The sequence below is a fragment of the Melanostigma gelatinosum genome (assembly GCF_949748355.1).
Source record: "Melanostigma gelatinosum genome assembly, chromosome: 24".
NCBI lineage: Eukaryota > Metazoa > Chordata > Actinopteri > Perciformes > Zoarcidae > Melanostigma > Melanostigma gelatinosum.
In genome coordinates, this window is record NC_136657.1 from 7,470,050 (window position 1) to 7,497,593 (window position 27,544).

The 27,544-nt window shown below is 45.5% G+C and overlaps 1 protein-coding gene across 1 annotated transcript; it reads left to right on the forward strand.

Annotated features, from left to right (window-relative positions):
• Positions 1-6,461: 6,461 nt before the first annotated feature.
• On the forward strand, positions 6,462-18,093 carry rnd3a (Rho family GTPase 3a). The gene is made up of 5 exons (XM_079296607.1): positions 6,462-6,738; positions 7,110-7,197; positions 14,602-14,711; positions 15,640-15,774; positions 15,951-18,093. The coding sequence occupies exons 1-5, from the start codon at positions 6,589-6,591 to the stop codon at positions 16,197-16,199; spliced, it is 732 nt and encodes a 243-aa protein (XP_079152733.1). The 5' UTR covers positions 6,462-6,588; the 3' UTR covers positions 16,200-18,093.
• The last annotated feature ends 9,451 nt before the right edge of the window (positions 18,094-27,544 follow it).

Here is a 27,544-nt window from a genome sequence, read left to right on the forward strand (position 1 = left end):
ACATCCCCCCCCCCCCCCCCCGGCAGCCCCTCGGCCCACCAACTCTGCTGCATTTGCAAACGAGTAGGCTGCAAGGAATTCCACTCTGTTTGGCTCATATTACATCAATGCACTTTCTCTGTGCATTACCGCATTCTTTCTCCTTTTGCGTGATAAAAAGCTCCTCAAAACGTTGCTCCACAGCGCTACTAGTGGTCAGAAACTCCACAGCGTGCCTTTAATTTGATGTTGAGTGGAATGTAATTGACTGTATACAGGCATAGCATTGTTTTAAGGCGTGTGATTGATAATAATTACATGTGAGGTTGATTATTATTGAATTACTTCCTTATTACCTCCATTGAGAACCTCCATTATGAACTAAACAGCCTCTCGTATTAATCTCAGCCGGACCCGTAATCTCATTAAAGCGATTACCTTTCAATAGCAGGCTGTGCACTCCAGTGTTTTCGTGTCTAACTTTGGTTTAATGTGTTGAATTACACACACACACACCTCCACCCCACCTCACCCTACACACACACCCGCCTAACTCACAGCAGGCTGCTCAGACCTCAGGCCACTTCAGTAGATCAAAGACATGTTGGTGTGAACCCCCCCCCCCACTTAAAACCTCTCAATCCCAGCACCACAGTGGCTCAAAGTAACCCCACAGCACACCTCTTGCTTTAAGTACTCTTTCCCTTTCTGGAAGGCCGAACAGAAGCCCCGAAAAAGACCCAGCTGTGAGAGATTCAGATTCACTCCTTTTGATTTCCATCCCATTGTCTGGGACGTCCCAACGGTTATGAAATATGCTCGCTTCATGTTTGTGTGGCACGCCACAGCTCCCCGACCGAGAACTAGTCCGGCGTGTAAACTCCTGTAACACTGAACCGCGTGTCATTTTTACAACTCTTTTTTTTGCACGGACTTAACAAGATATTATGTTATGTTGATGTGTCGTATGTTAGCAAAGGGGGACTGTCCATTGTCCCCACGGCCCATTATTCCCCAAAGCCCGGTAGTCCGAAAAATCTCCCTTGGGGCCGAAAGCCCATTTGTCCGACAGCCCGTTATCCCGGAAAGCAAAAGCCTGTTGCTCCGAAGGCCCATTGCTCGAAAAAATACAATGTCTGTTACTTTAGAATGTCACCTGGAAGCTATGAAAGAACACATCCTCATGTCAACATTCACATCAGTCAATGGCAATTCATATTTCAAAGCGTTTCATCAGAACGACATTGGCGACAGCAGTCGTGGCATTATCTGTCTTTTGCCTTTGCATTTGGTATCAGATTAAAACCAAGTCATGTGGAGCCTCTCATTTATCATCACTGTGATGACACCGGAGGCTGTCAACCTCATCTCCACCTCACACGTCACGCACACAAAACACACGCCGCCAGATCTGGTTCGCCCTGTGATGTGATTTGACTCATTGGCACGACTGTGGTGGGTCCGCCACGGTTGTTCAGTCAAACAAAAAACCACATCCTCGCACAGCAGCCGCACATTTCCGAGGATCATGAGGGATTATACAGCAGGCGCTGGTTTGGATCACAGACTACATGACTGGAAGATGCAGCCAGAACTGGGGTGAACCGGCCAGTGTTGATTGCGTTCACACAATGTTTTCCCCTTTTTTTGCATGACCAAACACAAAAGATCAAAGTAAAGAACCACACTTATACGTTTCACGAAAGATTTTCGCGAAATAATATCGTGAATAATGGACAAATGGACAAATAGTACATTAGCATGCATCCTGCAAAATCACACACATTGTAGTTCCTGATTGGTATCCTCCATTGCCCAAATATATCTCTTCTTCAAAAGTTGATTGCGTTGCTTTTTAGCTCACATTTCAATCACGTCAGTAACTTTAGCTAACGCTACCACTTCCTGGAACTAATAAAGTAACAATTTACAAACTAAACGCGTTAACAATTCCACTATAAAATAGTTAAGAGGCGGCACAAACCACAAACACAAGCAAGCTATAAAAAGTTAAACTGACGTTACATAGAGCCACACACAGTATGTCGGCGGAACGTGAGCGTAACGTTACGCTAACGTTAGCGTAATGTTAGCGTAACGTTAGCGTACTTCCAATAAGCTTGAAACAGGTAAAATGGGTTCATCATTTTTTCCCACTGTTGTCATTTAATGGTTCCACTCACAAATACCCTATGTTCCTGTCATGTAACTGACAGATATGATGACTGTCCCATCATGTGGTTTTGTCTCGAGGAGATGCTAATGAAGACATAATTTCATGCGCCATTAACCTCCAAACACACACACACACATACTCGAACCTCCCTGAAGAAGCAGGTCATCCCTAGAATGATTCATCCTTCAAACTATTAAACGCACACACAGACTGAACACATTCACTGTGCCTCATTACGTCAGTGTGTATCCATGCCTGAACCGACCTAATGACTGACGGGAGACACTCCGCAGACTTACTGTACTCTTGTCAAACGCGCCATTGCCTTCCTTCTCTGTCAGAGTGCCGTGCCCTCGCTGTCCTACCGTCCATTCAGCAGAGGATATTAAGCCAATGGTTTATTATTGCCATGGCCATACTGAAGTATTACTCATAATTACTAGAAATGGAGATTCAAATAGAATAAACCATCCCAATAGAGTTTACATTAGAAAATCAACAAATCATTAACATGCAAAAACAGTTTTTGATGTTAATTTCACCTCTTTCGTGCCTTTCTTCCCTCCACGAAAGCTTGAGCCAAAAATGCAAGAACAGAATTAACTAGAAGGGTTTCTGGAAACAGGATGAGACATTTCTCAAGATATTTAATGCTAAAAGGAATTTTGGAAATCTTCCCAGCTCAGCAATGTCCACGATGTTCCAATCCAAATTCAATTTATGTTATACCAGATCATAAGAAAGTACAAAAACGGACAAAGTGATGTACAGTACAGTGATCACTAAAGTGATTTCACAATACAGAAAAATGATTTTAAGTAATTACCCAACAGTGACATGTTTCTACAGCTCCTATGGCGCTTGCACTTGTTTTTGAATAAAGTGGCGTCCACCGCTATTTCTCCCCTGAACTGTTTTGAATCTGCCCTTAATTTCCCAGTCGCGGTGACTCACCGTCGAGGAAAACCCTCTCCAGCTGAAGCAATGTGCGCGTGTAAATGTCAGCGCTCCGCTGATCGAATGCACGTCGACAGAGATAACTGTGGGGCAGCATGCTGCCACGTCCGTCAGGGTGGAGGGAGAGCGGCCCAGTGACCTCGACTCCTCGCACACCTCCAAGCACTGCCGGCCCGCTGGCTAAAACCAAACCACTTAAGATTCACTTCAAATTGCATTATTTGTTACTCATTCTTCATCATCTTTTGTGACCTGTTGGGAGAAACTGTTTTTAATCGTCATTTTAGAATGGTTACCGCACCTGTGATTGCTTAAGGTTTCCTGGAAATCCTTACAACAACCTGACAAATCCCTCTCATTGTGACCCAGACCTGAACCGGGCTGGATACCACAGATAACAATGGGCGCATGCCATTCGAAACACACAGGGGATGTGAGCTCGTCATTGGAAAACTACAGTGTTGCTGCTTTGAGGTACTTTCCGTGTGAATAATTGTAATTATTTATGGCTTTGAAAAATATCTGTGGCAGATTTCCCGGATTGTTTCCAACATTTACCGAAGCCAACACACTGGACTGCTTTAGAAAATACTGCGAGGTAGATGTGTGCTGACCTAGTTGTGTAATAAAGCATTGCGGGACCTCTAGGGTCATCTAGGGACCTTTAGATTTGATGAATTTTAAATTGGATTTTGAACATCCTAAATGGTTCAGTCAAGGACTTAAATTCTATGTGCCACAGTTGTAGAGTACATTCACAGAGCTGCTAGAAATCCCTCGCTTTGCGAGGGAATCTCTGCATTATTATATGTGTGGGGCAGCGAGGACGGTGGGTACAAACGTGGTGAAAGGATTCCCAAAGGAGAGATGCAGTATTTGAGCTTATTGACGTTTCCGTCAAGGATACCTCAAGATCATCTCTGGAACCCAGCTATGAGCTAAAACTTCTGTTCACGCACACTAAATAAAAAGATGAAAACCAGTTGGACGCCACTAAAGATTGAAAATAAAAGAAGTACATTTTGGAGGGAAATTAACTCTAATTGGGGGTAGTTAGCGTTTTGCATTCCCTCGTGGAGATTTACAGGATGTTGACAGCAGCATGTGACCAGAAACAGGTGGTACCCTCATTTCTATTCTGGGAGCCGTGTACAGTATTCAGGCAACTGCACTTTGTCTGCCAATTCCATTCACACAAAGATCCACTTTCATGTCGACCACTACGCTGTATGTTCTGGGTCCGCTGTGCTATCTATATCAGCATCAATCATGCTGTAGATGCAGGGGGCAGGGAACCAATTTAGTTTTATTGACCCAAGACTCAACAGACCTCAGTACACAACTGAATGATGATGGCAAATATTGCAGCTTTTTCTTTACCAGACTCTTTTCTCCGGCAAGTTTACACCTTTTCTCTTTGGTTTGCTGCAAGGGATTTTGGGTAAAAATTAGACATGGCAAGGTTAAGGGAACACACGGAATTAAGATGCTTCTGCAGTCTGCACAGTCTCACTTTGGCCCAAATGTGTGGCTGCACCCAAGTGAGATTGGCAATGCTGCCGGCTATAGCAGAATGCAACACACACGCACGCACACACACACACACACACACACACACACAGGCAGCCAGCCTGGAGAAAACTGGAGAAGGTCACAAGGGCACAGTGTGCAAACACCTCAGCTAATGTGCGTTTGTTCACTGTCGCCTCTGCTGTGTCCGTTTCAATCTGAGAAAGCCGCATTTATTTGAACATGAAGAAATATATCAGAGGAAGGACAAAGGTTTAGCTAGGGAGGATGTTTTTATTTATTTCCATCAACAAAATCTCAAACGGGCTGTTTTGCAACCCATGCAGGTAGAATCTCTGTCATCTCCTGATTCAGACAGACTTTGAATGAGGTCAAATGCATACGGTACAGAGACAGCAGCCAAATAGCAGAGCTATAGTAGTATAAATCCCCCCTGTCCCCCGGCCCCCGGCCCTTTTCTCCTGGCAGCGTCGTGTCCTGGAGGCAGAGCTCCCACACAACAGACGGGACTCCCACCACACAGCCTGCAGGGTGGAGCTGTCTCACTGTAAAGGCAGAACGCTGCCAGCAGCACAGAGAGTCCAATCACTCCGTCACAGAGGGGGAGAGCTGATGCAGAACGCTGCTGTTTTCCCACTTTTTGTAAAAAGAAAAAAGAAAATGGTGCTGCCGTGTTGGGAAGGAAGCCTGAAGGCTGAGAGACGAGGCCTTGAGACCAGAAGGGTGTCTGCTCACACTCACAAAAAGATGGAAAAGCGTCATCAAGCCCGAAGGGCAAACATTGTCATTTGACCCTTTTTTATCTGTCTTCCCAGAAGAATGAAAGCTAATATGTTTTCCCTGGCTGTGTGTGCCACAATAAGTATGTGTATTATTCACTGATAATGAGGGGAACTACCAAAGCTGCTTGCTAGAAATAAGCAAGCACTTGTTACTGGGTTCACTGGGTTTTATTGCTTTTTTAAAATGAATTCGCTCCTACAGAAAAACCTCTGCGCCTGCGAGTCAATCGATACCCGTTCAGCTAATTCGGCGCCGGAGGGCTCATTCACCGTAGAAATCGAGTCAAATGTGTGTAAAGAAGAATAAAGATAACACGGCGTGTTGCTGCATCACTTTGGGATAACTGGGAGTCACAGGGGCCTTTGTTGTTTTTTAAAAAGGGAAATTATCGAGTCAGAGTAATTTAGATTTTACGTGTTTCATCAGAATTTACACAAAGAAAACTATCTAATCAAGAACATTTGTCATAATGACTTTAAACATATATGTTAATGAGTAAAATGCAATTTAATAGCCCAAGTTTATGTTGAATATTAAGCTGCTTCGCCTTTTCTTTGTTGCCTCAAACTACAAACAAACACATTTCCATTCGATCACAGTTGTTTTTAAGAAAGGGCCATGACTAAATGACGGTTTACTCTTCAGTAATCTTCCTTCAACTGAATGCTAATTGTAGTTAGCAGCTCAAATCAAACTAACTAGTAGCATTGTGAGTTTATTTACTTCCTGTCATGTTGTGGAAACAGGAAGTAGTGTTTCAAAATTGTTGCATTTGTATTTTTTATCAATTTGTACATGTCAACACAGAACAGTGAAGTTCAATTTCTTTCGAATGTTATATTGTTAATTATTATTTCATGTAAAAGTTGTGGTCGTCCGAACGGGGGCGCCATGACGGAGGGAAGGTCCTGCGGGCTGCTGTGTGTGGCTCACGCGTAGGGCTCGCGGGAGGGACGAGCTTCGTCCTCGCTGCCATTGGCTCCCTGCGACGTTATAAATACAGGCAAATGGCATTTACCGGCACAGAGCAAGCGGAGATAACGGGCGAGGCGGACAGAAGACGGACAAGCAGGGAGACGCTTCTGTCGCTGTACGACGACGACTCCACGACACACGCGCGCGCAGGATTGGACTTTTACGCTTCATTTCCATTTCCGCAATCAATGAAGGAGAGACGCTCGTGTCAGAAACTATCTCTGAAATCCGGCATGGAGCCCAGTCAGAGCGTGAAGTGTAAGATAGTGGTGGTGGGGGACAGCCAGTGCGGGAAGACCGCCCTGCTTCACGTGTTCGCCAAGGACTGTTTCCCCGAGGTGAGACCCGGACTGATTAACGTGATGCCAATTAACCTGGTGTTTAGTAGCACGCGGAGAAAACGCCTCGCGCTTGTGTGGGAACGTAACGTTATGTGTCAGAAGGGCGGGTGCTCCAATAATGAGGAAGGACATGTATTGAATGTTAAACCTATATTATATGATTCATGCATCTGTATTAGTATGTGTTGGAGCTGTAATGCTTACAACAAATGCAGTTCTAGTAGTGGTAACAGTGCTATATGATACTAGTTGCGTATTGGCACTAGTTATTAAAAAGGTATAATACTTTATAATTATTCCTCTGTTTATAGGCCTCGTTTTAGCCATGTCCAACAAAAGTTCATGTATTTTATTCCTGTTTCCTGCAGAGCTACGTCCCCACAGTGTTCGAAAACTACACAGCCAGTTTTGAAATCGACACGCAGAGGATTGAGCTCAGTTTGTGGGACACCTCAGGTAATTATGCCTCCCTTTAGGGCTGGGCGATATGGCCTAAAAAAAAAATCTCCGATTTTTTTACAAAAAATCCGATTCACGATTTAAATCGATTTTTTTCCCCCAAAATTTTTTGCAGATGACAGAAGCTGTTGAAAACAATTTTTTCTTTTATTTTGTGATGATTTTCCCAAGTAGGTTGATAAAAATAAAGTGCAAACAAAACCTGAACATTGTAGAAAGGTGCCTGTAGTATACAAAAAGTATTTGGTCACTCTTTTGTTTGCCTGAATCATTTAAATATAAAATTAAATTAAACATAACATTAAATGGCATTAAATAGTAGCCTTCCATTGTAAACAACTGTGCAAATGTAACTTTTTACAGTAAGCTTTTCTAACTGAATACACTGATACAAACACAGCATGAAATAAAATGTATATGACCCTTTAACATTCACATTTTCAAAAGTGCAACATCTGATCTAACATCAACATAACATATTTTGCACAGTAAATAAGTGCATGTAAACAAAATCAAGTGCATTCACAACATAACCAACAGTATTAAACAGTAGTGCATGTTTTTTCTAAATATTTTTTGCCAGGAAGACAAGCCTGTCTACTACCTCTGGCTTCAGGCATGCACGGTGGCATGTAACAATGCCCCCCCCCACACACTGAAAAGCCTCTCAGAGGGGGCACTTGTAGCTGGCACAGAGAGGTATTTCTTTGCTAAAGTACTTAGCCTTGGAAAGTTAAGTTGGTGACGCTTCCACCAGTCAAGTGGATCGGTGTCTGGGTCAACCTGCTGGACCACAGGTCAGTTGTTGCGGAGTAGAATGACATCCCCTCCAGCTCCGCAGAGATCCTTTGGCGTGTACTATTGTACAGCCGAGGCAAGGCAACGTCAGAAAAATGTTTACGGCTTGGTAGCACGTACCTGGGGTCCAAAGCTTTGAGACGGTGAATAAACCCCGGCTTTTCCACGGTGTATATGGGCACCATATCTTTTGCGATATACATCGCGACTGCATCCGTGATGGCTTTCCACCGGGCACTCTTCTTCTCATGCGGAGTACAGTTGGTGAATGTCTCCAAAATGCTGGGTTGTTTTTGTGAGGTGGCGGCGGCCAGCAGTGAAGCTGCTGGCCGCCATTGTTTTAGTTTGTAAACAATGCGCGCGCACTCTACTACGGGAAAAAGGGGTGGGGGCGATTTTCTTGATTTTCAATAAAACACATCGCCTTAAAGCACACATTCGAATTAATCGATTAAATCGATTTATCGCCCAGCCCTACCTCCCTTCCTTCCTTCCTCCCTTCCTTCCTCCCTTCCTTCCTATCACCTCTCTTGTGTGCTTCATTGTCAATGCAAATCAATCCTGGTGAAATGTCCAAACATGTCCAAACATGCGGGTTTGCTTGCACAATTCCTGTGTGACCCCTGTGGACATGCTCTCCTGTTGTGTGTGTGTGTGTGTGTGGAGGGGGGTGTCAAATTGAATCAGTTTCGTCTTCATGAGTCAACATTGACGTATTTCCCCTAAAATATGTCCAAATCGTGACATTTAAAGAGGCCCAGGCTTTCATTTTTGAATAACGAAATGAATCTCTGACCCATTTTAATCAACAAAGCTGGGTTAATCCTTTACTCATCGTCTAGAATTGCTGGTCCCACAAACCAGACACGTGCCCCCCCCCCCCAGATTAGGAAAGTGGCTCACCTTCTACCTACATAGAAACGGTTTAGTGTCGCAGTTCAGTGGGAAATGCTGGATTTGATTTATGATTTCTTCCCAGCTGAGGAAAGGCCAAGGCAGAAACGGTAAAGACGGGCTGAACGTATTCGTACATCTGGAGAACACACTTTTGAAATTCTTCCCACTGCGGGGTTTTTTTTTTTGAGGGGAAAGTTTTGTTGTGCAACGTGTGTCCAACAGCTTTTATCACTTGTTTGGTTGGACTTTGTGTTCGGGGTCCAAACCAGCTGCTGTGTCCCCTTGTGTGTGCTTAAATATGCGCGTGTGTGTGTGTAAACAAACCCACTTTACCATCCATCAATGCCCGAGCAGTGAATAGCACAGCAGTGAGGCGTGAGCGAGGCGTATGTTTTGTGTGTGTGTGAGCATGTGGTGTGTGTGTGTGTGTGTGTGTGTGTGTGTGTGATGGGCGGGGACAAGCACACAGCCAGCTGTTGCGGGTCTCTGGCCTGGAATTCCTGAGCGACGTTTGAGCAACTTTGTTGAACTTTAAAGAACGAAGCAAAACCGCAGAATCGATTTTAACAGATTTAGATTTTGCACAAATAACAGCTGAGCCTCCCTTTGAGCTGCAAAAGCGACATCAAGTTGGATGTTTTCTTCGGAGTAAGTCACCCTCGTTTCCAAGCTCAGCAAGCGAGCGAAAGGCAGGGAGGTCGGGTTTCAAATTCTTTCGCCCCTACAGTGTGTGTGTGTGTGTGTGTGTGTGTGTGCGTGCGCAGGCTGGGGAAGAAGAAATTAAAGTTGGCCAGGGTGAGAATTTTGTTTTATTGCGCTGTGTTGGCTGGCCGCCTGGAGCCATTTTTATTTTTCTCTCCGCTTCATGAAACAGCGAGGGTGGGGTTGGGGGGGGAGAGCCGTTCCTATTAGATCAGTGGGTCGGAGATGGAGCCAGACACCCCCCCCCACCCCACACACACACACACACCTTCAATCCTAACCCCCACCCAGCATGCACACACACCCAGAGACTGATTGATACAGCCTTCGACTCGACTCGTCCCCTTTGTAGAGACAACCCATCGGCCGTAGCCAATCCAATCGATCCCTTATCTCCTGAGGTGGGCTGTGTGTGTGTGTGTGTGTGTGTGTGTGTGTGAGACCCCAGCATGCACCAGGACAAAGACCAGGACGCAGAGATGAAGACAAACAATCCAACCCCCTCCCTCTCAATCACACACCGTGGTGGTCTTTGTTCTGCGGTGACGCGTGGCCTAATGAGATGGCTGCCGTGTGTGTTTTAAAAGGGAGGGTAATGGAAGTAATTCAGGTCATTAAGGTAAATGCCTGCCTGTCGTATTGCCTCCCATTTGGCCCCCTCCACCCACCCAGCTTGTCGGCGCTAGCTCTGCTTCCCAGGCCTCAGGGCGGGGCCCGACGGGGAACCCTTTGATGCTTGGCACGTCTCTCACCACCAAGAGGAAGTGGTTAATGCCGTCTCCCCGCATGTCTCAATGTGCTGCGAAGGTGTTTTCCGCGTGAGAGGTAAACGGGAGGATAGGAAGACGGGGAAGGTAAACAGAACAACCCCTGTGGGCCCGTGTGCCCGAGGCCTCTCGCCATGCAACTTGAAATGAGCAAAGATCCATCTCAAAACATGCAAAGCAGGTAATCTCAGGCAGGGGAACTGCAGCTGGCAACTGTTTTCATTATTAAAATGGCAAGAAACTCACACTTTCCCAAACCCCAAGGTGATGTCTTCAAATGGCTAATTTACAGAGAAAAGCAGCACATACTTTTATACAATTTATCGATTCTTAGACCTGCATACAGTTATTTTTTGGCTGCCTGGGGACAGGACGACAAGCTGTAAACACAACACCGACGCACGTATGGCTGGTGAGATCTGACCCCAACTCGTTCCAACTTCCTTGAGGCAATTTGCCGAAGCCCGGAGGAATGCAAGCTTCAATAAAATAATATCAGGAAAAACACAGGAACTGTCGGGCATTTTCACATCAAGGACTCTCAAAGAGACCCACGTGTTGGACCCCGTGGATCTCATTTGGTAATATTTGTCCTGGGGAACCTTCAGGGACGCTTTTCGTTGTGTTTTGTTTAGTGGCTGATTTGAGCAGCTGCCGACAGATTAGAAGACGACCTACTTTGAAACACAGGGGGAAACGCTAGATAAAGGAGTTTTTTATAAAGGATGATCTGTGATGATAGTGGAGCCCAGGTTGTCGTCTCCCTGTGCGCTGTTTCTTGTCATGCTGAACAGTTGAACTGTGGGACTTTTTTGTGCGTTCAGTAAGCTCCTCTGCAAACCGTGCCCCCCCCTCCACTCTCTTGTGTCGGCGGCCATTGTTGCATCGGATCACATTTCTGTGCTCAGCGAATTGGAGCCGCATGTCTGGCATTCCTCAGACTAAAGGTTTCTCCTTCCTCGCCTACAAAGACCCCCATTGTACCCGGCCGGGTTAGATCCTCGGCGGAGTGAAAGAGAAGTGGCGTGGTCCGCTAAAGCCCTACCTCGTTTCCAAGGGGGGAAATTGAATCACGCTGGAATTTGCCGACCGGCGAGCGAGAGCCTTGAGCCGGCGGTGGCCGATACAGTGTATCAACTTGAGGGCAGTGGAATTCTGGGAGAGATGAAAAGACTTCCTGTCTGCTGATGTGTTGGAAGGACTTTCTGTGTGATGTTACACCCGCCATTAAAACCCGTGTCCGGTCTTGACACGGAACACCTTGCCCTCTTGGTCCTCCACATGTTTTTGTAGTTCTAATGTGGATTCCTCCTCGATTCATTAGAAAAATCGCCCCCATAAAAATGGCGACATACTGGCTGATCGACAATATATTCCTTTAATCGCCCTACCCTGTCTTACAGTAATGTATATGATACCACATTGTAATGTTGCAGTGAAAAGTAACACATGTATCGCAGCATACATAAAAGCAATTAGAAACCTTTTACAAGTTTTACACGGCGCTGTTTGCAGCAGCAAATATCTCGGTAACCACAGCAACAACAGCTGACAACGGTTCCTCGCTGTTTGCGTTGAATGCGTCTGGCCGGCGAGTGGTTACTGAAGCTGGATGATGTGTGTTGGGGATGGCTGGCCGTGCCTGTCGCTGTGTTGTTGTTTCCACAGGTGTCTCTGAAGGCGTAGCGCCTCTCTCCCCACACACACACACACACACACACACACACACACACACGCGCGCTCTCACCCCCCCCTCAGCTCAGTTAACTCAGCTATGTGAGCTATGCAGTAAATCAGCAGACCTGTTGCCAGACCATACCTCCAGACTGTCGGGCCGCAGCTGGCTTACCTCACGTGTGTGTGTGTGTGTGTGTGTGTGTGTGTTCGTGTGTTCGTGTGCGATAAAAGTACATTTCCATGTCTGTAAGCCGTTTTTGTGTGAAGGCTTCCAACAGAAAGTGTCTGAAACGTCACGGGATTATTTAAGAACCGTATTCCCGACAGGCGGCATCGGGGAACGTCAGATTGTTTTGTCGTTCGGTGGAAGTCGAGAGAACATCTGTGGATTTGAATATTGAGTCACAATCACGGGAATACAGCAGAATGCATTTTCCGACTAGTTTCATGTGCGTCAAGTGGGGCTTGTCATCCCAGCTGTTGGGGAAGTCAGCACACCGGGAAGGAAGGACATTTTTAATTTTACATTTTGTAAAAGTTTCTGCGCAGTCATGGAAAGACATTTAGTTTTTCTTCAGTGGGAGGTTTGGCATTGTCTCGCAGTGTACTGCTTCCTCGCACGTCGTCGTGCAGTCATTTGCTGTGAGCGAGGCACAAGGGGAATAGGTTTAAGAGTAGGCGAGAGGGCGGGAGAGTGTGTGTGTGTGTGTGTTTAAAGGACGGAGAGGGAGGACTGGGTGTGTGTCTTTGTCCAGATTTAGAGATCCTGTGGGAGAACAATGACAGGAGCTCATTAGATGGCTGTCACCAGGTCTATGGGATGTCCTCTTATCTTTCCGCTTGGTTGGAAAATGACCTCGACGCAGTTACGACTCCGCTGTAAACGATAATCAAGACGGAGAGCGTCTCAAAAGCTCTCACGTCTCAAATGAAAACCATTGACAGACCTGCGCACAAGCTGCAGGCAAATTCTGATCCTATGTGTTGTGAGGCTTGAAATTCGCGGCCATAAATACACAAATCTCCAAGTAATATCACAGGCATATGTACAGAGACGCATCGCAAACACGCACACACTCCACCCAGCCACTCAGTGTGTGTGTGTTCCCCCTCCATCGGGTTGCTCAAAAGAATCAATTCATCGTAAAATGTCAACCGACTCTTTCCCCTTTCAGTCGCGGGGTCTTATTTTTCCAGTGATTGGTTCCAGGCACTCAGGGCTGAAAAAAAAAGAAAGAAGAAAAACCTTCAAACAATGCAATGCGGTCGTGATTGATTGTGAGGCGGCCGTGAAAAATGGGAAATAAATTCTTGCAGGGGATCCCACGTTCCTCCTCGCCTTGTACTTCCTTTTTGTTTAGGTGGTGTCGCCTATCAGACGGCCTCACAAAGGCTCCTGAGGGAGTGAGTGGGGGGGAAAAGCCAAAAACACGTTTATGTTCACGTCAAAATAATTTATTCTGGGTTGTTCTTGGCGCCCATACTTCACTGACTCTCAGTTTTTGAAACGGTAAAAGGCATTACGACACAGAAATTAGCTGCAACCTCTGTTGGCCCGTGTGTATCAACATTTGGGAAAGTGAGACAGTAGAATTCACAGGATTGTTTATTATCCCCGTTGGCTGGAGCAGTGACCTAACCAGCCCATTCGCCCCCCCGCCCTGGCTCGAACACTGGGAATGTATGATTGTGGACATAGATATGGTTCAGATTTCTGTGTGCAGCGGCGGTTCATTTATTGTGCACACATACGCCATCGTCATGCTTTGTTGTGCGAGGCCCGGGCCTGGAAGGAAGCGCAGATTGTATAAACGGTGTCGTCTCCCATCCGGACCGTTTAGGTTGGGAACACTAGATCCCTGTGTGTGTGTGTGTGTGTGTGTGTGTGTGTGTGAGAGAAAGTGCATTCCTGACTTTTCTCCACGGCAGTGTTTGTAGAGGACCTCCCAGGGGCAACCGTCAGTTACCAAAAACAAAATTCTCCGGATTTTTGCCAGCCGATTGTGTGGTCAGCTCTGGCTCGTCATGTGATCTTGACATGAGGCCACCCTCCCCTCCCCCCCTTCCTCCCTCCCCCCCCCCCCCCCCCCCCCTTCCTCCCCGGAGATGTTTCAGTCTGCCGGAGAGCTGGGCGTCTCCCTCACACATGTTTTCAGTTTGCGAGTATTTGGAGTCTGTTCTCCGGGAGAGGATTTCTTCAACAAGTGATCTCGCCGTAGTCGGCACATTTTTCCGACTGATGCGGCATTATTTGTTTTGTTTTCCTCGCCCCGGTTGCTATGGATTATGGCTGAGCTGCAATCATGCCATATGAGAATAGCGGCCAAAAAATGCTTCAGAGTTTAAAGCGAACTTTCGGGCGTGTTCATTGATTCAGAAGAATCTGTTTGTGGTTTTCTCTGTAGATGTGGTTCCTGCCCCTCACTTCAATGCAGCCATTTCCTTTTCAGTGAAGAATTTTAGGCCTCGCAGGGGAAAAAAACCATCACAGTGCTGTTCAGAGACATACCGTTAGATCATGTGTGAATACTTTTTCAACTTCTTAAATCTTCTGTTTCAGGATCTCCGTACTACGACAACGTGAGGCCTCTCTCCTACCCAGACTCGGACGCCGTCCTCATCTGTTTCGACATCAGCCGCCCTGAAACCCTCGACAGCGTACTGAAAAAGGTAAAGGGGGCTCCGGACACGGGGGTTCATTTGAAGCCATTTCGCCGACGCCGTTTTGTCTCACCTGAAAGATTTGGCCATCTCCGGCCAATTCCTCCGCTAAAGTCTTTGATTTTGTCTGATCCACTGACAAAGACCAAGTCTACAGTCGAGAGGTTTTTCTGCGGCCTCAGTCGCGGCAGATCTTGTGCGGTTAGGATGTAGTGTGACCTGGAGGCTGTTCTCCACCGGCTGACTTTTCAACCGAAACGTAGCCGCCAATTACTCACACGGGGTTAACGCGGTTGAGGTCTGATGACTGTGGTCGCGCTGGCTGACTGCCACATGTGTGTGCTGAACCTAAAGCAGGACGTGCCGCATCAGTCAGTCATCTGACTGATAAAAAGGCTCATGAAAACAACGTTTGTTAGTTTTTGTAAGTCGAGTGCGTTTCCTCGACGTTGCGTCAGTCGCAGGTCATGTTTCGGACGATCTAGATTGGAATGAGCATTGGCTTTTTAGTCAAGTGGTGTTTGTGCAGACAGAAAGTGACACATTGTACAAAACAACTTCCTCTTTGGATGTTGGTGATCTTGATCCCCTGACCAGCCAGCCCTGAGGCACATCAGCCTCAGCTTAAAGCCCCTGGAGAAATGCCATCGATCACAGAGCATTTATTGTTGTCCGGGAGGAAACATGAGGATTATTTGTAGTTCCCTTCCAGGGTTGAAAGCACGAGGGGCTCCAGGAAGTGGCAGCTTTAACCTTTGGGGGGGGGGATTCATGGGATGTTGTGTCACGTCATTCAGGAAAACATGCACATTTGATTCCTTAATCGCAGTGGAAAACAGAGCTAAATATTGATTTTCTGCTTATATTATTCTAGCAGTGGTCGACATTGTTTTCTCTCGGACTGTTACGTGATGCAAGCGTTTGTCGTCCTCCACAGTGGAAAGGGGAGATCCAAGAGTTTTGTCCCAACACCAAGATGCTGCTGGTCGGATGCAAGTCGGACCTGCGCACCGACCTGAACACGCTGGTGGAGCTTTCCAACCACAGGCAGACGCCAGTCTCCTACGACCAGGTATGCAGATCCAAAGTGTTGTAAATGACACATTTGTCCTGGAGTCATTCATGAATAGTCGCTCATTGTACTCGACTTAACGCCATGGCTGATCCCGAGGAGAGAAAACCACGTCGTTTTTGTTGCAAGCCCCTTTTTTCCCGTATTGTGACCGCATTCGACCGCTTCCTTCTCAGGGTTCCAGCATGGCCAAGCAGATCTCGGCGCCCTACATCGAGTGCTCGGCCCAGCAGTCGGAGAACAGCGTCAGGGACATCTTCCACGTGGCCACGCTGGCCTGCATCAACAAGAGCAACAAGAACGTCAAGCGCAGCAAGGCCCCCCGCGGCAACAAGAGGATCTCGCACATGCCCGGCAGGCCCGACCTGGCGGCCGTGGCCTCGGACCTGCGGAAGGACAAAGCCAAAAGTTGCTCGGTCATGTGACCGATCAGACTTAGGGGGATCGGACTGAGAACGAGGACCGGGCACAGTGCGAGCAGGGAGCTGTGGGGCGACGCTCTTTCCTGCATGCTGAAGACCCCTTGTTTGTCCGGAGAGGGGTTTTATAAGCTTCAATTCATGTTCATGTCGCTGGAAAACTCAACGCGTAGTAGCATCCCCACCCACGTGAAACGCCCCCCCCCACCCACACCCTGCCCCGCCCCGCCAGACGATGAAGCTATCCGTCAGTGAGCTACTTGCTCGGGGGAAGTGACCCGCTTCCCTCCGGGGAGGACGGAGCGGACACGGTTCGAGGCAGGAAATGAGCAGGAGTGATGTCATTGGTATACGCTCATTCGTGAACGGAAGAGGGGTTTAAGAGCATGTGATCGTTTGAAGTAGAGCCAAAAGCGGCGATGGAGGGGGGATCAAAGACCTTTTGCTCGTTCCTGTGACTGTTAGACACTAGAAAGAGGAACTCCTCAGCGCTGCACAACGGAAACCTGCCGCTGTGTGTCCCGTGTCTCTTGATGTGTCGTCGGTATAATGTGAAGTCGTCGGTGTGTAACCCGCATCATTGTTTTGTTTTTAGCCCCACCCCGTTGAGTTTCAACCACGAGCCGCTGAGCGATCCTTGAGTTGACATCCGCACGTCTGTAGCGGTCTGTAGCCATTCTGTGCCCGTTAATTTCACGCCAACAGCTACAGACAACGCAAAGACGGATCATCCTCACTGTTCTCCACGCTGACAGGTTCATGGACTCCTTTTGTATCGCACGGGGAGCCGCGAGCAAAAGGACTCAGAGCTGTGGGTCGGCCTCAAGGATTTGCCCAATGATTCCTCCATCTTATAAACAAATGCAGCGTCAATTAGTGACACTGAAATAACTGTCATTACACGTTTAAATACCCCTTTAATGGACCCTTAATGGGTCGGAGAGCTTTAGTCTAAGTGAAAATGTGTTTAATTGTGTAAAATCGTCTGTTTTGACAGCTGGTTTGAGCAATGAGTCATTTTCCCACCGCACTTTAGGGAGGGAGTGTATATGCAAGCAACAATTAAAGCTTGTTTATTAGAATCTTAAACGTCAGAGCCGCTCTGCTTTTTCCCTGAAATGTGTAGACTCCACTGCTGGGTAAAATGCTCATGAAGGCCCCGTCACGCCAGCAAACCGTTTGGATCGGTCAACTGTTCGTCGTTTTTTCATTCAACATGTTACAGATTAAATGACTAATCAGGAAGATAATCAGCAGATTAATAAACAATGAAAACGATCATTGGCACTACTTGATTGAATGTACAATACTGAGAATAAAACGGCGGAGGCGGAGTCATTGGCATGGACGGAAAATGAAAAAAAATGACGCTAAATTTGAGTTAGCTAGGTTGGCTAGTGCGTTAGCGGTTAGCTCACCAATGAGCCCTCACATTTTAGAAGAATAAATATTGCGACGACGAGGACAAAGAACTCTCGCTGTTTCCACTCTCTGGTGTGACCGGGCCGTCACTGGAGTCGGATGATTTTATGTCAACAACAAATGGGCGTTAATTTGAAAATGAGCGACTTTTCTAAAGTCTTGAGGAGCAGTGTTTACAGTGTAAATTAGTGTTGTTGTTTTCCTCTAATCTACAGTTAAGGATCTGTTTAAATATCAATGGTATTGATGCGCTTTTAATGTAACTTCCCTGATTTATCTTGCTCAAATGCCCGCGCTGTAACATTTGGCAGCTCAGTCGCCCATCTTGATTTTCTTATCTGTTGCCCCCCCCCCCCCTGCCCGTGTGCGTTGTCATGTTTTCTTGAATGTTGATGTCACCTTCGGTTGTCTTTACCAATGTTGTTTGCGCAGTATTTATTGAATTATATATTTTCCCTTTAGAATAAATGCAAATGAAATTGAAGAGAAGTGTGTTTGCTGTTCATTGAGCGAAAGACGTTAAATTATGAACGGATTGTGTTGATGCCGGCACAGATCGTTCTATTCTAACCATTGCAACATTGGGGGTCCCACCAGATTTCACGCGTCCCTCTGAAAGGTAACGGTAGTAATTTCTGCACAGCTTCAGGCTGCGATCAAGGATTGGTTGGTAAAATGGGGCATAAAATGCTTCATGAAGGGATGCAAAATGTTTCTATGAAGCCACAGCATAGTTACAGGGTGTGCGATAGATTAAAAGTGTCTTAAAGGTAAAAAAAAAGAAAAAAAGAAGAAGTAACTGTTGTAAGAATGGGTGGAAAAAAAATCCACTTCCTCATTTAAAGTTTCATTTAATTTACAAAAATACAGTCAGAACTATTTAGAACAAAAACCCCATCGTAGTTGTCATTAAATGCACAGAAAAGGTTTTCTTTCATCCCTCAATCGGACTCCTTAGGACAAAGGACACACCTGTGATGCATTGCCGTGATTGCAGGTGCAGCCTACATGAGGCCTGTTGGTTTCAGGCTCTGTAACACACGACTAAGACCTGCAGCTCAAATATGAAGGTGGTTTTTAACCTTTATTTGCTCTCTTGAACAAAAGCTTTTTTTTTCATTTGCGGTACACAGAAGCCTGGAGTTAAACCACACACATATTTCCCACTGGATCTATATGTGCTCTGGTGGATTACTTTTGGGTGGTTTATTGATGCCCGGGCGGAGAATGAGCTCCAGTCAACAATATACTGTCAATCCCTGTTCTTTGTAAATAGATCACTGAAGTAGCTTCATTTCATTGTTGGTGAACAAAAGCCTGTTTTTTTTCCAGTTCTTTGAGACTGGCTTAAAGGTAATATGGAGCTGTTGTTATAGCAACAAGTGCTTCAGTCCAAACCTGCAGAAGTTCAGTTCATTCTGGATCAAGACATCTCTCCTCGAGTCAGATAATAGAGGCACTAATCTCTATAAACACATGATACGGTTTGTGTGTCACAAGTGCTCTGGTTTACATTTGTAGTCCGAGTAGTATTGACCAATCGCGTTCAAGCAGGCTTTCTTTGAACACAGGTAAACAGTCTGTGTGGAGAGCGAAAGAGAAGGAACCCATTGGCCGAAATTCAATCCGGGAACCCATCGGCGAATGTCTTTGCGATTATTTAGCTTTTCATTGGTTGAAAAATGAGCTTGTTAAATGGCTGCTTGTGAAACAATCCGGTCATACACAGGTTCTGAGATCACAAATACACCAGTTACAAAAATGATGCTACAACTCATAATATACATCTTCTGAAATACCGTAAAAATCTGAGTACATTTTTTAAAATTCATAATATTTACTTAAGTAGGTTGTGGTGCACAAAAATGTACTTAATTTACTATGAGCAAAATAAATATATTCAACCCAAACTTTCATTATGAGACCAGGGATTTGTCATGAAATACAAAAATGTGCAAATATATATATATTACTCTACTTTTGTTACCTTTTATTTAAAAGAAATAGATATAAGTCAAGATGAACAAATCCAAAAATGTAACTGTTCAAAGGACCAATTTAACTGACAACGAACAAACAAGTTCATTCTATCCCGCTAACGTAACGTTAGCGTGCAGACTCGGGCCTGACTCTGGTGCAGTAAAGCATCACAACAAACCGTACAGAGGCATGCAAAAGAAGCAGCATTGTGTTTACTGAACACACTGGAAAAAAACCCAGAATCGCCAGCGATGCCGCACCAAATGGGTTCAATAGATCAGCATTTACACAGCGGAGTTAACAGTTGGACTTGAGTCCTGACCGCCTTGACATCGCAGTGAAAAGCAGGTTTTGTGGCGGCTGAATGGAACAAAACGCTCTCTGTGAGTCAGACTGCATCGTGTCGTCTGCTACAGGGCAGGCCTTGGTAAATTCCCGGGGGCTGCCGAGCAGGCGAACTGCTTTTCCTCACACAGCGAGCCTATATATGATGACTTCATCACATACATGAGGTCTGTGATGTATTGGGTTGTCGGGCGGCAGGAAAACAGGGCTGTGAGGTGAAAAATAAATGTCAGAGGTGAAAGACCTCAAGTAACATGCATTTATATTAGATTTAAGTCTAAAACGTAGTCTGAAAACTAATTTCTTAAGATTCTAAGTGGACTAGCATACTGCAGCTACAATATATAGAGTGCAGTAACAGCTCTTATTACGATTTGTCCTTAAGTCTGTCGTATGTTCAAGTGTATTCTTTTAATTAGCCAAATTATGGCAAAGTTCGACATTTTGGGGAATCGATCATGGATAAATTGACATTCTTATTTTCTAGAATCCTGAATCTAAACTTCCAAAAATCAAATATATATATTTTTACATTCTGAGGTTCTACTGAGGTTTTCGGAGGAAGCTTTGAATGTCTGAAGTCATAATTTGTGATCATCACCCTAAAAAGAATAAATCCTCGAATAAATTATCTGAATAAAGTTTAGCCTTTAAAACATGGATCTTTCGATAGATAAAAACATTGCTGTGATGATAACGTCTATCTTAAAATCTATTTTAAATTGTGAACCGAGAATGAATTTTGAATCAAATCCTGACCCCAAAATTCAAAATCAAATACAGAATCGTAAGATACTAACAGATTCACACCCCGTACTTTGGACAGCGCCAGGATAGTTGTTTGTGTGAAGCTAAGCTAACAACTGCTTTGCAGTCAGTGTAAAGACATGAGAGTGGGGACGATCTTGTCATCTAGTTCTCAGCGAGAAAGCCAAAAATGACATTTTCCTTTCAGCCGTAAGTGCTATCTGATGTTGTTCATGCATTCATAAGGTTAGGGGAACAATTTTCAGCAAAACAGCAGCTGCAATCAGGTTTAATGTCAGTCCTTTACTGTTACACAGCATGGGCTTCTTTCTAGACACATAACACACAACTCTGCTGCGCAAGATGTAGATCAGACAACACTTTCTCCACCCGGATTATTGCCACATTAACCAGAATGTCTGACATTTTGAGCATTTGAGTGACGGACACAACTAACTGCAAAAACCTGGTTTCTTGCCATTATTGCCTCCATTGTTCTTTTTCACACACTCTCTGAAATGCATGAATGCAGCTGTCCATCACTGACTCGCTACGATACCGACTCCGATCCTTACAAAGAACACAACAGCTTTGCGGCAATTTAACCCGAATTCTACCGCCGGGTCCAGCCTTTGACAGTATTTAGCCTGACCCAGATACTGTAATAAGTAAGGAATCCTACTCAAGCACAGCGCTGGTCTGAAACACTCCCAACCGTGGACCGAACTGGCAGAGAATCAGTCTTCAGCAAGTCTGCAGTCCACCCTGTCCTCTCCTGTATGTGTCCCACAACGTCTCATTTTACCCAGCCATGTTGTGCAAGTATGGGCGGTGAAGTGAGCTCATCCATTGATTGCAGATGTGCTGTGAGTGTTTTCCGCCGTTTTCCCAAGATTGTGTTCTTATGATTTGCAGCTGTTCAGATCCACCAAGTATGTTTTTTAGGCTTGCCAGTGTTGTGGCTTTAAGGAATGGCAATGTTGTTTGGTCCGCCACATCCAGAATGAAATATCACAACTATTGCATGGATTGCTGTGGAATTTGGAACAGACATTCATGGTCCCCAGTGGAATCCTACTGACTTTGGGACTGCTTACTTTCCCTTTCGCAATGCCATGAGGTTGACATTTTAGTTTTTTAGTTCAATGTCTCCACAGCTATTGGATGGATTGCAAAAGAATTTGGAACGAGCATGCATGGTCCCCAGAGGATGAATCCTCGTTACTTGTTAATCCCCTGTTCTTTTGGTCTGGCGCCACCAGCAGGTCAAAGCAGGTCAAAGTTTTCACACATCCTGTGAGATATATCAACATCTGACGGATTGGCACACCATTTCGTGCGGTTATTCATGGTTCCCAGATGATGCGTCCCACTGACTTTGCTCACTTCTAGCACCACCACAATGTTGGTGGTTTTGGAGTGAAGCATCCTCACAGCTATTGGATCGATCGCCATGAAGTTTGTTTCAGACATTCATGCTCCTCACAGGGTGAATAGCGTGGCTCTAAACTCGTACTGTTGTTTATTATAAACCTCTCAGACAAATAGACTGACACAGACATGACACACACATACAGCGCTGGCATTTATGTGAGAGAAATGTGACAAGAAGCCACTCCTAATCTGGCACATGGAAAGGTTGAGCTCCATTGTAGCATTTGGCAGCTCAGTCCCAAAAGACAAAAGTTGTCTGAAGAAAAGAGAATTAGAGAATCGTGTCTTCATATTCTTTTGTTTACACCTGCCTTCCAGTCCATTCATCTGACAAGTGACAAATCGTGTGCTTTGAAATGGAGCTGGAAGGCGTCGAACGTTACAGGATGCCATTCCTCATTGGACATTTTTCTTAATTTCAAACAAATAAGTGTATCAAACCTAAGCTCATGATTGCTTAGTTGAGTTTGATTCATGAAGGGCGAACTATCCTGAGACCATTTGAAAGTATCACTCAGGATTTGCGGCACTTTGATAAATAGTTTTAATATTAAGCCGAATAGCCTTTACCCACTCTCCAGTGCAAAACAGAATAAATATCTCCATCTGTCTGCAGTAACAGACTTAGAGGGAGATGGAAACTATTCATCAGCATCTTTGTAGGAGCGAAGAAGCTTTTCCATCTTGATTAAGAAATAAGATCGCTTGGATGAACCGTGATGGCAAAAGCAACAACTCGATTGAGCGTGGGGGGGGGGGTCATCTATCACCCGCTTATTGCTTTTTGCGTGCGATCGACCGCCTGAAGTCGAGGCCGAGGTGGGAGTGAGTTGTTGTGTTTCGCGCGGCAGCTCAACAAAGAAGCAGGCGTCATCCACGCAGCATATTCTCACACGCTCTTGAAGTTCCCCGAATGTGAACGCAAGCTTCCCCCAAGTAGTGTGTGTGTGTGTGTGTGTGTGAGTGAGTGTGAGTGAGTGTGTGAGAGCAGCTGCTAACATCAAACCCCCACACAGAGTTTTCCATTTTCCTACAGGACCAGCTGGGGCGGACGCAGACTGGGAGCGTGTGGATCAATAGGTCCAAACTGGTGGTGCATTGTTGTTGTTGTCCCCCTCCCAATCCTCCTGCCGCAGACAATCAGTCATGCACAGTTGTAAAATAGAGACGGGCTGAAAGCGAAACAACGGGCTTTTTTTCTTCTTCTATCTTTTTACAGACTAAGCTTGTTGCTGGAAGTCTTGAGAAAAGAGGCTGAAGAGAAGAACGTGTTCTCTGAGGCGCACAGACGGCTTGCGCCTAATGACGAGCCTTTGGTTCATTATGAATGAACTGGTGCATCATGGGAACAAAACAAAACAAAAAGTGGCCTGGCAAAGTAACAGTGTAGAGGCTTTGTGTACAAGAGTCAGAGAACGCTTCAACTACAGGTTATGAAGCAAAAACAAGGACATGTTTATTTGGGAATTGATAAAAAAAATCATATTGTTTTCAAAATGTCTATCATTCAGCCTGGAACATCAGATAGTGTGTCATTATTGTGAATTAGTGAAGACGTTGTACTAATAAGTAGCATCGGCTCACTGCTGCCCTCCATGGGGGCCGGTGTTGGGAGGAGACTGTGGGAACGACAGGAAAAGAGCTTTTCATGCTTCTCGGTGGAATGTTTCTGTGGTGAACGGCACAGCGGCTGCCAGATCACCAGAGAAGTTCCTGACTCGTGTTTCGTTGGATTCAGTCTGCTTGGGAGCTCGCTAGCGCTATATCTTTCTGGGGATTTTGGCACCGATTGAGCTTTGACTAGAAAGCTCGGAGCTGTTTTGACATTTAAGCTTGACATCAACGACTTCAATTTCCACACAACTGATTTTTTTATATCCCGGTGAACAGCGTTCCCTCATCTTTCTCCAATATCCTCTCCTCTCCGGTCTGGTCTGCCATATGTCTGATCCTCACCCTGGACTACATCCAGACCGCTGACCTCCTGCTTCACCTCCTGCTTCACCTCCTCTCCTTGCCATCTGCTTCCCCGGCTCGGCCTTTTTGGTCGGGAGCCAAACTCAACACATGTTTGAGCATGTTGTCAGGAGAGAGTCTTCATCGCCTGCTTGAGCTCTAAATGTATCTCCTCAACGCAATAATATCAGTCAACATTATAGGCTCGGTGGGCTGCAGCCAACGATCCACTGGGGACACACAAACAATCATTTTCGTGCTCTTCTGCAATAACATGCAATTTAACCAGCAGCACATTTTCACATCTAAAGCCCAATCCATATCAATTTCAGTGTAATTTACCGCTACATTTTATTTGAAAAACTATTAAAATGAGTTCCATTTTGACGACATATAAATGACATGTCTGTATTTCTTAAATTTTTTTGTCAAACACCAATTTATTAAAGGTCTTCCCATCTGCTTACCAAGTGACCCAATGTGAGGTCCCAACCTCAAGGTTGAGAAACTGACGTAAAGCGACTCGACACAAAACGTAGTTTTTGAAATTTATTCCACCACTTTGGTCCACAACTTTGGAGCGATTGCCATGACATTTTCTTCAGGCATTCATGGTTCCCAGAGGATCAATTCTTCCTCCCAAAGGACATTCGTTGTCCCTTCGGGGTAACGGGATGACTTCAGACACCATCAGTGGGTCATGATGTCAATTTGACTTTGGCTGACGACCAAGTGCCTACAAAACGAATGGCATTCCCTTCAACCCTGAGCTGTGCTTAGAGTTCCGTGCTAATCAATGTTAGCATGCTCATGGGGGTGTTGTGGTGGATGAATAACACAGACGAAAGCTTGAGCTGACGCCAAACGTCGTCTTAGCACACGTTTAAGCACGTTTCGAAGATGATTCACACTTAATGATCGTCCTCTTCATCAAACTCGTCTTATCCGTTTGCCTGTTATTCTCAGGCTATTAAATCACAATGACACTCCTGCAGCGGCTGTTTGTCGATGGCCTGTAATGTATTTGATGGCCTTAGCTCAGCAGAGAGCCTCTCAAAGTGTTTTTTGCATGAGGGAGGGGACTTTGCAGTCCAAGCCCCACACCAACACTTTGATCGTACAACACACGCGGGGTCTGAACTGTGACTGGTGTCCCAGAGGGGAGGAAGAGGGAGGAAGAGGGGAGGAAGAGGGGAGGAAGAGGGGAGGAAGAGGGGAGGAGCAGCAGGGTGGAGATGCGCCATCATTAGCATAACTGTTTGCGAAGCCGATCGGCCTCCCGCCAAGGTCAGATATGGACCAATCGGGTGTCAGCCTCCGAATGATTTTGTTTAGTTTCCATGGCAACACAGTTCTTTTTATGTGCATCGTACGTGACGAGAGATTGGAAACTGTCAGCTCTTTTGAATATTAATTCCACATAGGATGCTTTTGTTTTGCTCAATTTGCATTGTTTTAAGCTTTTGTCAGTACGTTGAGGATCATTTTTAGATGTTTATAGTTATCTAACATGGCTGTATGTGTGTTCTTGTTGGAAAGGCCTGCACTAGCAGCTCCTGGATCATTGTCTGAGGCAGGCATATGTTGTGATTACTCTCAAAGCAGTGTGCTTTTAAATGCACGACGTGACAACATGTTGAAGCCTTCGAGCAGATTTGACTGTTGCCACTGTGTCAGGAACGTCCCTTAGAGGAGCTGTTAATACTGAATTCGTATCCTCACACAACAGCTCGCATGATGTCTTATGGAAAAGATACTCCTCAGTTTTCGTGCGTTTTCCTACAAAAGTCAAGCAACACTTGTCAACTTCCGCTTGTAACAAATAAACGTACGTCTTCACAGGAAAGAACTTCGTTAGGTTTAGGAAAAGATTGTGAAATACTTAAGTTAGGTTTAGGCAACAAAGGTACTTGGTTAGATTTAAGCAAAATAAATCGTGAAATACTTAGCGAGGTTTAGTGTTGGCCACTAGTTTAGTTTAGTTCAGGCCACTGAACCTGCCATGGTCAGGTGACGGGAACCACTGGAATCAAACTGTGTGTGGAGATCAGAGGCGAGTCCGTGGGATGCTCAGACTTGGCTTATCAGCTGTGTGCAGCACACTTGAGTCCTCGCGTATCAGTCATCTCAGAGCAAAGCCAAAGATTGAGGATGGATCACAGATGGAAGAAGCTGCAGCAACACGATTATTAGAATCCTTATTGGAAACATTCACATGCATGCAACCGGAGAGCTGCTTGCCTTGCCGAGCTGAGAGCAACCCAGAGTGCAATCTTTGCTCTTCGCAGTTTTTAGCGACTGTGCTCGTTTGAATCGAATTGTAATAAGAAAACTGCCCTTTGTGTATTCGAGGAGGTACCGCGGCGTCGGCTCAGAAAAGAGTAGACTTGCCACCGACAAAAATAATTCAAGGCTTTCCTTTTAACGTCGGCACACAAAGGAGTGCAGCAGCTTCGGCAATTCTTTGGAGGCGAAAAAGTGAATTTGTGAGTAAGATGACATTTGTTCGCCAACATAAGGCACACAGCTTTACTGTTATGTAATCATGACGGATTGTGTGGGCTGAACAATAAAATCGTCTTCATTTTGTCGTTGCATACAGTGGAGAACGCAGGAATATGATGGGTTTGACTGCACTCTGTGATTTGTAGTAATTAACACATTTGACATTCACGTGAATAAAGAGGTGCTATGGGTGTATATCCATAATGCAGATTTATTTGAAAATCAAATTATTCTCTGCATGGTGAGTGTAAAAACAAAGCATCTTCGTTGAGTGAAAACGTGCCTGAGTACCTCCGAACACTGGAGTCCTGTTCAGCTGCCACAACCCTCCCAGAGGTGCTCGACAGCCAAAAGCAATTAAACCTCAGCGAGGTTGGATGACTCAAAGTCCCAGCGAGGTGGGGGCCCAAAAACTGAAACTCAATTAAACAAGGGGAACACTGTAACTCCGCTGTCGTTGTGCATATTTCAAGGCAAACTCTCGGGATTTCCCCGCCATCTGGAAAATTAAGAAATAAACGAAGGAAAAAAAAACCCCGAAGGCCTTTCAGAAGGTCCTCCATCATCGAATCAGACAAAAACACCTGAGAGATCATGCGCTCATTTCCAAAACAAAGAAGGCACAACAGTTCTGGAGAGTTTGTTGTAATTAAATGTAAGTGATGGACATGGACAATGATGGGAAATGGTCTCCACCCAGAGGAAGCAACAAAGGAAACCTCAAAAATTAGAGGGCTGATCCAGCTGAAAATACGATCCCCCAGACCCACAAAGAAGAAATGTTGGCGATTCATACGCAATTGCTGACTTGATATCACATTTCTGGGTCTTGAAACTCCAGAGATTCAAAGCTTCTGGCTGCCAGATGTGTGAGATTGTCTTGAATGGCAAGAATCTTCCAACAAAAAATTAAAAAATACACAAATTTCCGAGCGTTGAATGAAGTGTACAGGAAGTGAGAG

Bases quoted from the DNA above. Each gene is read 5' to 3' on its own strand.
- rnd3a (XM_079296607.1), top strand. From the start codon at position 6,589: ATGAAGGAGAGACGCTCGTGTCAGAAACTATCTCTGAAATCCGGCATG. The intron at 7,198-14,601 runs GTAATTATGCCT...CTTCTGTTTCAG, and splicing joins CAGTTTGTGGGACACCTCAG to GATCTCCGTACTACGACAAC. The intron at 15,775-15,950 runs GTATGCAGATCC...CTTCCTTCTCAG, and splicing joins CGCCAGTCTCCTACGACCAG to GGTTCCAGCATGGCCAAGCA.